General features: G+C 38.4%; 1 protein-coding gene and 1 non-coding gene across 2 annotated transcripts; one reads left to right on the top strand and one right to left on the bottom strand.

Moving 5' to 3' along the window:
- The first annotated feature begins 2994 nt into the window (after positions 1-2994).
- On the top strand, positions 2995-17351 carry LOC127445255 (testis-specific gene 10 protein-like). The gene is made up of 17 exons (XM_051705177.1): positions 2995-3047; positions 6233-6383; positions 6570-6725; positions 7253-7432; positions 7759-7836; positions 9982-10133; positions 10460-10575; positions 10741-10895; positions 11073-11128; positions 11746-11914; positions 12406-12537; positions 12661-12846; positions 13260-13427; positions 15785-15987; positions 16078-16182; positions 16397-16579; positions 16892-17351. Exons 2-17 carry the CDS (start codon positions 6303-6305, stop codon positions 16920-16922), a joined length of 2151 nt encoding a protein of 716 aa, XP_051561137.1. The 5' UTR covers positions 2995-3047; positions 6233-6302; the 3' UTR covers positions 16923-17351.
- Positions 15057-15129, bottom strand: trnar-ccg (transfer RNA arginine (anticodon CCG)). The gene has a single exon. It is a non-coding gene; the product is annotated as a tRNA-Arg (tRNA).
- Positions 17352-17470: the final 119 nt, after the last annotated feature.

A 17470-nucleotide genomic window follows, 5' to 3' on the forward strand; every position in this document is an offset into this window, starting at 1 on the left:
TGTTCACACCAAACTTGTTCTTGCGTTAAAAAAAAAAAAAACGCAGAACGCAAGTGTCTAGAGTCTTCTTTTAAACGATACACGGCGTCTAAAAACGGTTGTTTCTATTCATTCAAATAAGAACATAACAGATATTGCAGATAATCCGTTGATATTGCAGATTTTCAGTGTTGAATTGCATGAAAAGGTTTCAAATACATGCAGCACTAATACTTGAACAGAAATCATTGAGGATTAAAGGGATAGTTCAACCAAAAATGAAAATTCTCTCATCATTTACTCACCCTCATGCCAACCCAGATGTGTATGACTTTCTTTCTTCTGCTGAACACAGAGGAAGATTTTCAGAAGAATATTTCAGCTCTGTAGGTCCTCATAATGCAAGTGAATGGTGACCAAATTTTTGAAGCTCCTAAAAGTACAAAAAGACAGCCTAAAAGTAATCCATACGACTCCAGTGGTTAAATCCAGGTCTTCAGAAGCTATGATAGGTGTGGGTGAGAAACAGATCAATATTTAAGTCATTTTTTTCTTATTTGTTTTCACCAAAAATATCCACTTTCATTTTCACATTCTTCTTTTTTTGTTTATAGCGATTTATATCCTGCATATCGCCACCTATTGGGCAGGGAAGATAATTAATATTTATAAAGGACTTAAATATTGATCTGTTTCTCACCCAGACACTATCCCCTATTATATCGCTTCTAAAGATATGGATTAAAACACTGGAGTCGTATGGATTACTTTTATGCTGCCTTTATGTCCTTTTTGGAGCTTCAAACTTTTGGTCACCATTCACTTGCATTGAATGGACCTTCTGAGCTGAGATATTCTTCTAAAAATCTTCATTTGTGTTCTGCTGAAGAAAGAAAGTCATCATATTCAGAAGTGATATGATAAGTGTGGGTGAGAAACAGATCAATATTTAAGTCCTTTATTACAATAAATCTCCACTTTCACTTCCACATTCTTTATGCATATCACCACCTACTGGGCAGGGAGGATAATTTTTAGTGAAAAAGGACTTAAATATCTGTTTCTGAAACATTTAATGCATTATAATATTGTGACTTCTCTTATAAAACATCAATTTATCATAGTAAACTTCACACATAGTTCACTCCAAAAGGATTGTTTAGTGTACAACATGTTGAAGATTAGCGGACAGGTGGTTAATTCATTAAATGATGAGCTGTTTCCTAACAAAATTGGTTTATTCAGCATTGTGAAGCATCTCCTCCATAAACATCCATTCAAAGAGAACGGCTTCTCGTCTCCTCACCAGTGTACCACCATAGAATGTCTATGGGACGGACATGCTGCGCTAATCTATGCTAACCTTGTAGGCTTCCCTATCAGAAGGTCTTTGTCTATAGTTTGTATTTATGGTCCCTCATGTATATTACTGTCTGTAACATTGTGCCAATCTGCTGTTTTTTGAAAATTATTATTATTTATTTTCTCCCCAATGCCCAATACCCAATGTGCTCTAACTCGCCTCGATCTGGGTGGCGGAGGACGAATCTCAGTTGTCTCAGCCTCTGAGACTGTCATTTTATCACGTGGCTTGTTGAGCGCATTACCGCGGAGACATAGCGCATGTGGAGGCCTCACACTATTCTCTGCGGCATCCACGCACAACTCACCACACACCTCACCGAGAGCAGGAACCACATTATAGACCATGAGGTGGTTACCCCATGTGACTCTACCCTCCCTAGCAACCGGGCCAATTTGGTTGCTTGGGAGACCTGGCTGGAGTCACTCAGGACACCCTGGATTGGAACTTGTGACGTCAGTGGTGATTGTCAGCCTCTTTACTTGCTGAGCAACCCAGACCCCCCTTTAGTAAACCATTTGAAACATGTTTTTTTTTTTTATTGGTTATGTCCTCATAATTTGCTATTTTACATTTATTTATTATTAATAATAATTCTACTTTATATTTATTTTTGTTTTTATGCATCGCAATTTAATGAACGCGCCTTTATACCTTTAAAACAACTGCGCGTGCGCGTGCTCAACTATGTAGTCAAGGCAACGGACGCAAACGGAGGAAGAAGGCGTGTTGTGAGTGCTTGTCGTTTCTCGTTTATCTTGACTTGCAGTTTAATGCCGTGCTGTGGTTGGTCAGTGTGGACGTTTGATCCCTCAGGGTAAAGAGCTTTGAGATTGTGTTGAGATTAATTCCTTTACATTCACCAGACACAGCAAAAGGTAATGCATACAAACTTGTGCTAAATTTACACAGACAACATACTTACTTTGTCATGAAAGCAGAGTTTATTTGCAGATTTCGTCGTGCAGACTCAAAGCTAGAACTGAAGGTTGAGATTGACTTTAATGCTGAATTTTAGATCAACTGCGAATGATTTTATTTGCCATTTGTTGTAAAATATACATTGATGTCAATGCAATAAAATAACACTTTTGGAGTAAATAGCGAATTTTCTTGCGACCATTATCAGTCTACAGCTACAACTACAACTACAGTCTTGTAGAATATGCGATATTATATTGCACTAGACAGTTTAAGACGTTTAATTGTGTTTATCTTGTGCTCGAGTTTTTTCAATGACATGTGCAGCCGTATCTCAGTTACCATGGCAACCTCTGCCACGTTACAATCAGTAAATATAAATTAACTTACAAGGTTTGCTTTAGGTAACTTGCTGTTTGTAGATTCAGACAATGTGTATTATTAACAGACAACCTAGTAATGCTGAATTGGAAGATATTTTCAATATCACTATCAATAACTTTACATAGTAAATCGTAACATGTGTCTTGATAAACAGGGGGATCAAACTACAGCTCAAAATTGATTGTTGGTAAAACATTGAATAAAAACAGGTTTAAAGGTTAGTCATCTGTACTGTAAGATATTATGCACACAAATGCTCTACTTAAACATTCTTTATTAAAGTTTTTATTTTTGTGGGTTGAAGTTACAGAAGAGGCCCAGCAGAGGGCAACACTGGATCAGAAGCATTCAGAACTGTATCAGACTGAACTTTGCTGATATGAAAGAACAGTAGGTGGAGGTATGTTTTTCGCCACATGCACAACTTTCTTAACCCTTAAAGGGGTCATGAATTGCCCTTTTTATATATAGTTTTATACTTTTCCCTGAGGTCCACTGATAATGGTAGTAAAGTTTTTTTTTCTCACCAAAACAGTCATAATTTAGTAATATATGACCATTTTCCTCCCTATTTCTGGCCTTCTGTCTGAAGGTTAGATTTTGGCTTCAGCTCCTCCTTTAAACGTCAACGTAAACGCCCACTGTTCTGATTGGCTAACATCGTGCAGCCCCTCAAATACAGCCATATTTTAAATTCAATCGACAGAGAATGAACAACCCCACCACAATATTATAAAGCTACATTTCAGGGTTTACACATGACACAGATCCAACACATAGCATCCAAATATATTAAACTGTTAATCTCAAGCACAGCTGTTAACACTCACACGCTGTCTACATCAGACGCGAGAGGGCGTCACGTCAAAAGCAATAGAATCCATTATATTCAATAATGCTGTCTACCATAGAAGACGCACACATCCAGTTTACAGTATCATCCTGCACTGAGGTGCACATCGCCAGAAACGCATCAAAACAGTGAAAGATGTCCATCTAGTGTGTGTTTACATTAACCAATTAGACCAACAATTAAAAATAGCACAGATGGGCGAAAGAACAGTTTGTTGAGCAATTTATGCACAAAACAACAAGAAGCAAAGCAGAAGGCCTATGTCCTGCTCTCTCACTCTCTCTTTATGAACTGACCCCCCAGTGGGTGGGGCCAAGGGTGCGATGATGTAAAGCAGGCGTTGATGTTTATGCTGTAGAGTCGGTCATGAATTAATGAGTACCCTTTGTGACATCACTAATATACTGATGCAGAGAAGGAGGTGTTTCGGCAACTTGGTTTCAGTAAATGCTTTTATTGTATTGGGGATTAAGTTTTGAGTTCTGAAATTTACAGTATGTTTTTATAGTAGAAAGACTTCTTATATGTCAAAATATCAAGGAACATTTGAATTCTCATGACATGACCCCTTTAATGGGTGTTTCGGCAAACATTATTACACACCGCGGGTCTTTAGCGATCCAGCATGTTTCGTATGGGTGGTCACAAATGGATCCACAAAATGCCCAGAATGTGTCAAATTTTCAAAACATTTTCAAGACAATGAGAAAATAATAGAATATATTCTGATAAATTTGGATGTTTCATTTTTCATTTATTTAAAGAGATGATGCAACAAATATAGAACAGTATTCATTACTTTCACATTGAAATTTCATGAGGTGCAACTGGCTGTCAAACACATTTTGAGCTTCACATAACATACAGTTAGATACACATAAGCTACTACATTTACATACAGTACTACCATAGGTTAAATAGAGATTTCGGAAGTGGGTGGAACCCTAAAATCGGGCGATGTCGCAATCATGCCACCCACCCATATGTTTTATAAACTTTTAATAAAAAAAATAGGTGTCTTAAACACTGTGTCTAAATATGGATTATTAATAGGCCTGTATGTAATTCATAGAATACGTTTTTTATTTCAGATGTATCAATTTTACTGGGATAATGATTTGTCTGTCATTATTTATGTATCATCTAATTAATCAACTTAACTGCGAAAAAAATACATAATAACATGGAATATTTGGTTTAGTGTTTTATTAAAAAAATAAAAAACTTGATTAAGAATTATATGAAATGTATTTTACACATTTTATAAACATCAAATGACAGCGTGGAGAAGTTACAGTCTTCTTGCCCTAGATTGTAGGTCATCTTATAGAACATGCTAAATTTAGGCCTAAATCTAATTGTTACAATTTAACGGGGGAAACAAACACCTTCGACACAACTACCTTTTACTGAAATTGTTATTCTGATAATATAATTTGTAATGAAAACTTTTGCATTAAATTATAAAAGAGTTTAAAATGCTTCACAATGGCGTGAAGAAGCATTTTCACTAGTGAATCCCACTGTATATTTACTAGAATGTTTTTTCCAAAAGAAAAAAAAATAGAAAAAAAGAAAATAATGCTGAATCAATATTTATTGGAGCGCACACACATAAATATACAACAAATATATAAATATATAACAGTGAAACCTTTTACAGTATGTTGATCGTGTGGTCTTTTGCTCTCGAGTGATATTTTGATCTATGTTCATGTTGTTTTGCATGATGTGAGTGATTCCGGATTCAAGTGATACGTTCAGTGAGAGGCAAACAACACCTTCAGTGAGACGTTCAGTAAAACGCATATGACATGTTCAGTGAGACGTCCAGTGAGACGCAAACGACATGTCCAGTGACGTGTTCAGTGAGACGTCCAGTGAGATGCAAACGACATGTCCAGTGAGATGTTCAGTGAGATGTTTAGTGAGACGCAAACTACACGTTCAGTAAGACGTTCATTGAGACCCAAACGACACGTCCAGTGAGACGTTCAGTGAGATGCAAACTACACGTTCAGTGAGACGTGCAGTGAGACGCAAACGACATGTTCAGTGAGACGTTCACTGAGACCCAAACGACACGTCCAGTGAGATGTTCAGTGAGACGCAAACTACACGTTCAGTGAGACGTTCAGTGAGACGCAAACGACATGTTCAGTGAGACGTTCATTGAGACCCAAACGACACGTCCAGTGAGACGTTCAGTGAGATGTTCAGTGAGACGCAAACTACACGTTCAGTGAGACGTTCAGTGAGACGCAAATGACACGTTCAGTGAGACGTTCACTGAGACCCAAACGACACGTCCAGTGAGACGTTCAGTGAGATGTTCAGTGAGACGCAAACTGCGCGTTCAGTGAGACGCAAATGACATGTTCAGTGAGACGTTCATTGAGACCCAAACGACACGTCCAATGAGAAGTTCAGTGAGATGTTCAGTGAGATGCAAACTACACGTTCAGTGAGACGTTCAGTGAGATGCAAACGACATGTTCAGTGAGACGTTCATTGAGACCCAAACGACACGTCCAGTGAGACGTTCAGTGAGACGTAAACGACACGTCCAGTGAGACATCCAGTGAACCACCCTGTATTCCATAAATACAAATAATGTTGAGAAAAGATTTTGAATTCTTACAGTTGTGCATTCTTCTGTTCAACACAATTAATTAATAAAAACGTTGACATTGTTTTACCATCATTGTTGACTTTTTCATTTCCATGCACAGTTAGAGAGCAAGTTCTGGAGTCTTGCTCATTCAGTTGCTGTCCAAGCAGGAGGCTGAGGAAGTTAGAAGGATGCTGAGGGCTCGTCGCTCTACCAGCCCCGTCAAAGGGGCATCAACCCACAGGAGTCCAACCAGACACTCACCTGTTAAAGTACTGTTAAATTGTATTAGTGAGATTGGTGGGGTTTTTTTTTCATTCACATCAATAACTGAACGGTTAGACTGTTAGTTAGAATTTTTTAATTCAAAGTCATACCATAATCACTTGGTTTTGTATTTGGAGTGTGGTATGCCAGTGTAAAAAACTCTCGGTCTATATCTCTCTCTGTTTTTAAAGAGTGGCACTTATGACTCAGAGCTGATAAGGGTTTTACGAGAAAGAGATGAGCTGCAAAACATGTTGGAGAAGTACGAGCGCCACCTCTCAGAGACCCAGGGCAACGTTAAAGTGCTCACAGCTGAACGGGACAAAACCAGAATGCACTACCAGCAGGTAGACAGCACCAAAGCTTCCAGAAGTCTTGTGAGCTTGGTATCATGTTGTTGTATCATGTCTGGGAATGATTGAGGTAATATAAAGCAATTTAAAAAAAAAATCATGTAGTTAATCTAGGTATAAATTGCATTAACTATTTGTATATCTTCAAAATTGTGAATGAGTGCTCTGGTTAAAGGGAAATTTGTGTATGTGGTGGTCTAGCCTAATGGTTAAAGGTCAATGCTGGTTCATCCATAGGGACTGTCCATGCAATAAATATATCAAAAGTCACTTTAGATGTAACCAGACTACCCAATACTAACATAGTTCCTGTAGCTCAACTGGCAGTGCATGATTCAAGGAATTCAAAAGCTGTGTGTTTGATTCCCAGGAATCATGCTTTTAAAATGTAGACCTTAAATGTACTTTAAGTCACTATGGATAAAAGCATTTGCCAAAAGCGTACATATAAATGAAAATGGGCACTACATTTTTATTTAGTAAACAATGTGGCCTCACTTGTCTCCTATCTCCCCCTGCAGGCTCAAGAGGAAATAGCTGCTCTACGGCGAGAAGTGATGAAGTCAAAGGCGGCGCGAGGGCCCAAGAACAGTGTGACCGCTCAGAGTATCCTAAAACGACTGGAAGCTGAACGGGATGAGGCTACATCGGACCTCCACCGCATGTCTACAGAGAGAGATAGTCTGCGAGAGAGACTCAAGGTGAGGAGAGAGAGAGAGAGAGAGAGAGAGAGCTCATCTCAATTTACAAGCTCATTGTCAGATGTTAAGATACCCTGAATCCATTGTCATTGTTGGATAAGATGTTGTTCACAGGTGTATGCATGTGTTTTCACATTCACTTGTTTCCGTCTGATGAAGATGTTATTGAGGAGCACTGAAGGAAAACCACTTACGCACTTGAGCTCCTCACTAGCGCTCAGAAATGAATTGAGTCATCTCACTGGGGAGGGAAGCAATGATACCGGGAGAGAGAGCTTTTTTTAGCCCGCTGAGTGAATGTGTGTTTCCTTTGAACGTTGCCTTAGATCTCTCAGGAGACGGCCATCAGTGAGAGAGCTCACCTGGAGCAGAGGGTGGAGGACCTGCAGGCTGCTGTACTCACAGTAAGAGCTCCATCTTTATACTGTAATCTGTCTGTAATCTGACCAGTGATGACAACTGTAAGCACTTCTCATATTTTTGCCTCCTCAGGATTAATTGCTTTTGCTGCATTCCTCATTAGTAAGTCGCTTTGGATTAAAGCGTCTGCTAAATGAATAAATGTAAATGTAATCTATAATATACAGTTGTTAAACCATAGTGACGTGATGTGGCATGAGGTTTCTAAACTACAATATACTGTACTGTACTGTACTATACAGTAATGTACTGCACTGTACCATACTATACTATACTGCACTCTACTGTACTACACTGTACCATACTGTATACATACTACATTGACTATAGTTATTGTCATAATTATATAACTAAATTATAGGGAAAAAATTGTAGCAATCTATTGTGACTATATTAAACGATATTATATTATATTATACAATACTGTACTGTACTGTACAGTAATGTACTACACTGTTCTATACTATACTACACTACACTATACTATACTATACTACACTACGCTACACTGCACTATGCTTTACTACACTGTACCATATTATACTTTGACTATAGTTATTGTCATAACATAACTAAATAATTGGAAAAAATTGTAGCAATATATTGTGACTATACTGCACTGCACTGTATCGTGTTATACTGTTCTAAGCCTATAGATATTGTCATATTAAACTAATTTATTTCACAGCTAAATTATGTGAAAAAGTAGCAATCTATTGTTACTCTACTATACTATACTATGCTATGCTATACTATGCTATGCTATACTGCACTTTACAGTAATGTACTGCACTGTACCATACTAAACTAGACTAAGACTATGCAAAAAACAGCAGCAATCAATTGTGACTATACTGTGCTATACTATACCATAACATACCATACTATACTGTACTGTACTGCACTGCACTGTACCATACCATACTATACTAGACTAAGACTATAGATATTATCATAATATAACTAAATTATGCAAAAAAACAGTAGAAATCAATTGTGACTATACTGTGCTATACCATACATAACATGCCATACTATACTGTACTGTACTGTACTGCACCATACAGTAATGTACTACATTGTACCATACTTTAATTTGACTAAAGTTATTTTTATAATTTAAAGGAATGTTCCATACTAGTTAAGCTCAGTCAACAGCATTTGTGGCAAAATGTTGATGACCACAAAAGTTCATTTAAAAACATAGAGGTTACAGTGAGGCACTTACAATGAAAGTTAATGTGGCCAATTTTGGAGGGTTTAAACACAGAAATGTGAAGCTTATAATTTTATAAAAGCACTTGCATTAATTCTTCTGTTAAAACTTGTGTATTATTTGAGCTGTAAAGTTGTTTAAATCGTCATTTTAGGGTTTGTTGACATTTCATCATCATGGTAACCAAGTTGTAAAAGTGGCTATAACTTTACACAGAAAAGGTTAGTAAGCAATTTTATCAAACCAAAATCATGTTTACACACATATTGTTTGTGTCTTGTGGCTATAATTTTGAAACAGTGAGTATTTTAATGTGAAAAATTTGGCCCCCATTCACTTCCATTGTAAGTGCCTCACAGGTACCAAGATTTTTGCTTTTTTTAAAGAAAAGGAGGGACGAGTCAAAATAAATTTTTGTGGTAATCAATATTATGCCACAAACGCTGTTGATTGAGCTAAACTTGTATTGAGCCTGGAATATTCCTTTAACTAAAGCATAGGAAAAAATGGTAGCAATCTATTGTGACTATACTGTACTGGACTGTACTGTACAGTAATGTACTGCACTGTACCATACTATACTATACTAAGAATAAAAAATATTGTCAAAATCTAACTAAATTATGTGAATAACAGTAGCAATAAATTATGACTATACTGTGCTATACCATACCATACCATACTATACTATACTATACTATACTATACTATACTATACTGTTCCATTTTACACTCTGACTACAGTTATTGTCATAATATAACTAAATAATGGAAAGAACAGTAGCAATCACACAAAAAAATAAAAGATCAGTTAATCAAAATCATAAACCCTCATCAAAACATAATGCACAGTTATTGTAATGGACAAGTGTCATTATCCCTAACTGGTGGTGGTGGTGTGTCTGTGTCCCAGCTGGAGCAGGAGCGGGGGGACCAGAAGGGCAGGCAAGTTGAGATGAGGGAGACTATGATTGGTCTGGAGGAGGAAGTTCACACAATTGGCCGAAAACTCAACGCCAGCGATGAGGAGCTCAGCCGTCTGCGGAATGAGTGCAGTAGTCTCAGGTACACCAGGATTCAATAGCAACTCTAATGCTCAGTGCTAAAGGCAATACTGCAAGTGTTTGGGTTTACTAGTTTATTAACTAGTTAATTCTTAAAAGAGTGCAATGAAGAATCTGAAATGGTTATAGATCGTAGCAAAGAGGTTTGTGATTTGCTGACAAACTTTACTTAATGCATATTTGATTCCTTTAGATGCAAGTTCATTAACTTTAAGAATCACAACAATATCGGTAACACGTCACCTTAGTGTGATTTACAAAATATGAACAACTGCTACATGTCTGTGTTGAATATTAGTTAGCTGTTGCTTTGTGTCTGCGTACCAGACTGTCAAACAGTCAGATGGAAAGCTCTCTGAGTGAGAATCAATGGAGACTGACCAGCAGGACTGGAGAGCTGCAAAACATTCAGGAGAAAAACAAATTGCTGGATGAGAAGAATGGTGAGAATAGAAGACATTTAGTCTGTTAGTTTTTGAAACCGTTACATTAATTCAGGCATAGATGTTTGAGATGATACTGTGCCAACATGTACAACAAGAGGTTATATCATATTTTGGATACACATCATAACTTTTGATTTGTCTGTGTCTCTTTGTGTGTATCAGAGTCTCTGGTGAGGCAGGTGACTGCTCTGCAGGAAGATGTTAGCACACTGCAGGGTAGAATCTCAGAGCTGGACCAGCAAAGAAACACACTGCAGGTGCAGCTAGGGAAGAAGACTGATCTGCTCTGCACAGCAAATAACCAGCTGAATGAGAAGGTAACACACACCAACACATTTACATTGACTCATACAGAGTCTCTCATCAGTTTGTCGGATGCCACTTTGCATGACCAACCCACTTGCATGCAGTAGAACTTTATTGTTTGTGTATCATGAAAAGTGTTATCATTTACAATGTATATTTACTGGATGAAAATCACTGTTTATTCTCAGGAGAAAACCATCAGGGGTTTGAAGCTGAGATCTGAGGATCTTGAGACAACTCTGATGTGAGTTCTGTGTTTAGGTTCATTTTTTGTTTACTTCTGACCTTGGAAAGCTAAACCATTTTGTAGGGAAAAGTTACCAAAGCTTTGTATAATGTATAGCTTTCTGTATGATTTTTCTCAAGGTATAAGCTAATTACAGAATGATACCCCTGTGATTTTTTTAAATGGTCTATCAATGGGTACATCGCTGTATATAAAGTGGTTGTTACCGGGAACTTTCTGTGCAAATTGTTAGTGATGTAGAATGTGACCCACAGTCAACTTCGGTTAGCCTTTCTCGAAATTATTGTAATGTTGGGTGTTAGCAATAATTTGGTATAACAGTTGTTACTGACTGTAGTTCCTTTTATTCTTTGTAGTGCAATAACTGCCTGAGTACAGACTGTATCATATCCTAGATTGAATTTGTGTGCTATTTTCTGTGGTTTTCCCATTTATATAGTTTGCGCAGTGTAAATAATACTAAAAACATTTCCTAAATACTAAAAACATGATGCATAGGATGCATATCCTTAAATGGTTCATTTGGTCAAATACATTCATGGTATTGAATTTACAATCATGGATACCATCCCACATGCTGCCACCTCAATGATGATGTGACGTACTATCTCCAGAGCTCAGAAGGAGACAGTGATTGGCAAAGAAAGAGAGCTGGATGTTCTGAAGAGGAAGATGTCAGACTCTGAAAAAGAGGTGGTTGCAATGATGAAAGTCAAAGATGCCTTGTTGAAGGAGAATATTAAGCTCAGGGACGACCATGACAAAGCACATCTGGACAAGCAGGTACCATTTTTTACAGGGGTAATTCAATAAATAAGGAAAGACCTCTCATGTGATCAAATTTACTCATTTAATTAACATATCCCAGGCCAGATAGGGAGAACGCATCTATCTGCTCATATCAATGTTTAACCATGTCTCCACAAGTCCAGCTTAAAACTGCTGGATGTATTGACTGATTGGTGTCACAGTCTGCTGGCATTGCAAGGAAGCAACACTCTACCTAATCTTTCCTTGAGGGACAGACATACTTTATATAAATGTTGCTGGTTGCTAATAGTTTTTACAATGTAAATTAACATGTTTAGCTTTTGATGATCTGAAGCTCTGTCTTTCTCTAAATGTATGATCTATCTTTCTTTTTCATTGCACACACTTAATTAGACCTTCATGTGTGACCCACTTTAGCTAATGCCTTATCCGTTTTGCCACATGCATATATTGTATATTGGTGGAAATGTCCCCTAACCAAGTATTTCTTTCTTACATTTCAGGCTCTACAGCTCAAGCTGGAGAAAGCTAATCAGGAAATAGAATACTTGCAGGGAAAAGTACATGATCACATTGCTGACATCTCACGCACTGAAGATCTGCTGTCTGTTAAGGTTGAGTCACTTAAACAAAAGGTGTGTTAAATGGACAACAATTATATTCTTTGTAACTGTCTGTAAATGTGATAGTATTTCATTGTCATTGGCATACTTAGGCTCCAGTCAATTTTGATTATAGTCTTGTTTGCTGCTCTTTAGGAGGGTGAGTGCAGGGATCTGCAAGAGTCTCGAAGGAAAGCATCTGTTCAGGTGGAGAGCTTGGAAAAACAGGCCAGACAGGCTGAAACCACCATCACTGAACTCCGTCTTGAGCTTTGCAACTCTAACTCAGAGATACTTCGTCTCAAAGAAAGAGCAGGCAGCTTAGAGAGCAGCCTGCAAGAGGTCAGCCACTTGGTCATAATGATATTGGTGGTGATGATAATTATGATGTTAATATCCAGGAGATACTCATTTTTAGCCAAGTGTACACTTCAAGACTGAAGTTCATCGCCCTTTCATGTTTTAGGTCTGCAATTACTGTACTCTGCGACTAAAAGCCTCTGATCATCGCTGACCATCGCTGATGCTCTTCTAACGTGCACACTTGTGAGATATGTTGCGACTAATAGCAGATGCTTCAATAAACTTAGTCTGCGATTTGTCCAGGTCTTTAATGTGCATAGGGGCAATGAGTTTCAGTTTTGTATTGTGCAATTATTTTATAATTATTTAGTGTGTGGCTTAATATGCAGTATAAAATAAATATATAATGTTTTAACTAAATATCTCATTAGGTTGTTTGTTTCTGTGTCCAGGCATTGAGTGCAGAGCGAAGCTGTAATAGTCAGCTGTCTCAGCTGAATCTAAAGCTCATTCATTTGGAGGACGATTTCCGGCAGGCCCAGACTGAGCACACACAGGTGCAGTCTGACCTGGAAAAAACAAGAGAACTCTGCATCAAACTGGATGCCAGCAAAGAGGCTGTGAGTACTCAGGATGTCTCTATTACTGTGGAGAATGTGAAAGAGTGTGTGTATGAAACTTAACTTTACATTTAGCTAACATTTCCTCTGTGCCTTAGAGTACACGTATATCACAAACATTGGTTGACATTATTGTTTCCACAATGAAAATGGCACAGTAGTGAAAACTTTTGAGTTAACAGCTCAGAGCTACTACACTGTACATAAGACTTAAAGGTCTGTTCCTAACACTTAGCTTATAGTACAGCTTTACAAAAATGATGGTGCATTTACGGTATTAAAGGAAGACTTTCATAAGCAACCTAGGTGAGACTTATACCCACAATCCCTAGCTCTAGTGGCTGATATCCTATCCATTGGGTCACTGGGCCTCCAACTGCAACATGTCTTAGTATCTCAGCCTTGGATTGCCCACAGTCTGATATTGCCCAGTAGCTGGCTGAGAAGCATAAGAATGGCAGTTCCACTGTGATTGGCTAGCAGCTTTGCAAATTACCCAGGTGATCTTGCTGCACCCATTTAAAGTACTCAACCCAGGTGGGACTTGAACCCACAATCCCCAGCTCCAGAGGCTGAGATGATTCCCACAGTCTGTTCATTGATAGTCTGGTGCTTATTGCACACAAAACTGATGGAGTAACAGAAGGTATGTAGTTCTAATATGATTAACTACCTGCAATGCAAATTAATCTTAATGTAAATGAAGTAAATGTAGTAAATATAGTCCTTCTAATGTGACCCAGGTGGGACCTGAAGAGGACTTTTTTAAGAGAAGCATAAAAAAGGCAGTTCCACTGTGATTGCCTAGGTGTTTTGCAAATTAATGTGATCATTTTACTGCACCCACTTAAAGGTAGTCCTTCACACAAGTCAAGTTGGGTAAAGTCATTTTTATTTGTATAGCGCTTTTCACAACACACATTGTTTCAAAGCAGCTTTACAGAAAATCATGCTTTAACAGAAAATTTAGCTGTAATATCTATAAAGTCTTCTAGAGTTAATATTGTGCAACCCAGGTGGGACTTCAACCTCAATCCCCAGTTTAGGAGGCTGATGCCTTTTCCATTAGGCCACTGGTTTGTCTCAGCATCTCCGCCTCGGACTGCCAACTGTCCGATAACTTACGCTTATTGTATACAATACTAGCACTGAAGCATAAGAAAGTCAGTTCCACTGTGATTAGCAAGCAGCTTTGCAAATTACCCAGGTGATTTTGCTGCACACATTTAAAGAAGCCTCATGCTTCCCAAAGTCTGTTCACTGATAGTCTGGTGCTTATTGCACACAAAACTGACGGAGAAGCAGAAGATATGCAGTTCCAATATGATAGACTAGCTGCAATGCACATTAATCTTAATTTTGCAGCACTCACTTAAATCTAGCAGTTCATACTAAAGCCAGGTAGGCCACAATCCCTAGTTCTGGAGACAGATGCCTTATCCATTTGGCTTTTGCAAGTTGCATGACTGAGCAATTTAACCTTGGACTGGCCACAGTCAATCACTGATGGTACGATGCTAATTGTATACAAAACTGGCTGAGAAGCATAAGAAAGTCAGTTCCACTGTCATAGGCTAGCTGTTTTGCAAATTAAACTAATGCACCCACATAAATGTAGTCCTTATGACACAACCCAGGTGGGACTTGAACCCACAATCCCCAGCTCCGGAGGCTGATGCCTTATCCATTAGGCCACTGGGTTATTTGCAATTGGCCTGATTGTGCGATAACTTATGCTTATTGTACACAACACTGGCACAGAAACATAAGAAAGGCAGTTCCACTGTGATTGGCTTGCAGCTTGGCAAAAAAAAAAAAAGAGAGAAAAAAAAACAGTGTTTTTGCTGCACCCAAGTTTGTCCCACAGTCCCCATCTCCAGAGGCTTATGCCTTATCCATTTGGCCACTGGGCCTTCTGTGTTTGGCACATCTAAACATTTATAACTGATGCTTATTGTACAGAGCACTGTAGAAGAGAAAGTGCGTTCCACTTTCATTGGCCAGCAGCTTTGCAAATTACCCAGTTAATTTTGCTGCACCCACTTAAATTTAGTCCTTCAGATACGTCCCAGATGGGACTTGAACCTAAAATCCCCAGCTCTGGAGACTGATGCCTTATCCAATTCTATTCGCATAACCCCCTGGAATCTGCTTAAGTGCCCCCCAGGGTACGCCTACCCCAGTTTGCGAATCACTGCATTAAGCCACTGGGCAAGTGGCATGACTGAGCATCTTAGCCTCGGACTGCCCACAGTACTTTCTCTTTTGCATATTGCTAACAAAACTCCAGAGAAGTAGATAATCTGTAGTTCCTGTCTGACATGTATATGGCAAACATTAATGTGTTATACATCCAGGTGCAGCATGAGCTGGAGTCATGCCGTTCTGAGATGGAACAGTTTCAGAAGCAGCTGGCCAGTGAACGTCTCTCTGTTCAGAGTCTGGAGAGCCTGCTGGTGTCTGCACGAGAAAAGGAGCTACAGAGACAACTCACTTCTCAGGAAAGACAGACTGAAATACAAATATTGAAAGACAAACTCAGCATGGCTGACAGCAAAGTGTGAGTGTAGCACACATATGCACACATAGACTCATAGAGAGCAGCACATATGTCCATTCATTCTCACTCTCTCACTCTTTTCTCTCTCAGGAGCTGTCAGAGTAGGGAAATGGCTCAGCTGAGGACACGATCAGCCGAGCTGGAGGGAGATCTTGAGATGACAAAGAGACACCTGTCCACTGAGTGCTATGAGAGGTGAGACACAAACCGTAAGACCAAACAGTAAGATTTTAAGACCAAGAAGTTGACACTAAAGCTTAGTGACAGTGAATTTGTGTGTGTGTGAACTGTATTATGTATTTTATATATGGTTTATCCTTTCACCATAAGGACTTGATTAGAATGTCAAATTGTGTCTGTCTATATTTTCCCCCTTCTCTCTCTCTCTCTCTCTCTCTCTCTCTCTCAGGGAGCGTGCAGTACAGGAGCTGCACAGGCAGGGTCTCTCAGCGATATATCCTGTCCTTTCCTCCACTATGCGCTCCTTATCCCCTTCCCGTCATCGCTTTCTGAGCCCTCATAAATCCTGGTCTCCAGAACGCTCTGATCACAACTCATCTGACTCTCTGCTTGTGTCACACCACCCCAACAGGTGTGCTCAGATGCAGTCTGCACACACCTGTAATAATCTTTATTCAGAATGTGATGGCTGGGGTGACAGGCCATATTTTGTTCATAATCAGGAACAGGATCACATAAACTTTCAGCAGGTCAACATCCATTGTTGCCCCAACAGTGATTTCAGTTTCTATGTTATCTCTTAATCTTATTTCATTTTTGGAAATACTATGCATGGCTACATTACTACTAATGTATTTGTCACTCTAGTTTTATATTATCAGTTAGTGATGGTGTTGGTTATGTTTATTTTGTTTATAATACATTTTTTTTTATCCTTCAACAGGAGTCAGACTTTCACAGATCTTTACGGCTGAGAAGCTCTCATTGCACAAATCATCCATGTTTTGGCTGGATTCTGCCTTAAGAAAATCAATAGACACTGATGCGATCAGATTTACTGTGATATCTTGGTCATGTGTTTCACTTAAGCAATTAATGTATCTAAATTTTACTGTATTGAGAATTTCTGTGTTTGTCATTAAAGCACACAGAATTTAAGTTGTAAATTGTTTGGGAGTGGTTTGATGATAATTATATATGTTTCTGCTTTATTCATTTAATAGAATTTGTATTTATTAAAATGCATTTGTATGTATTTTGTATAAAGACATCAGGACAGCTGTGAAGATGCCAGTGTGCTTGAATGTAAACAAATGCTGCACAATGAGAAGTGTTTTTCACTATGCTTTTGCATCTATTAGCATGAATAATTCCAGAAAACTGCACTTCACAAGAATAATGTTATTTGCTTTTTATGCTTTTGTTCAATACAATAAAACTTACATTTGAAAATTACTAGTGCAGAAGCAGTACATAGTCAAATTAATAATTAAAAAGTAATTTGACTATAAATCTAGTTCCT

This window comes from Myxocyprinus asiaticus, chromosome 8, assembly GCF_019703515.2.
Source record: "Myxocyprinus asiaticus isolate MX2 ecotype Aquarium Trade chromosome 8, UBuf_Myxa_2, whole genome shotgun sequence".
NCBI classification, from domain to species: domain Eukaryota; kingdom Metazoa; phylum Chordata; class Actinopteri; order Cypriniformes; family Catostomidae; genus Myxocyprinus; species Myxocyprinus asiaticus.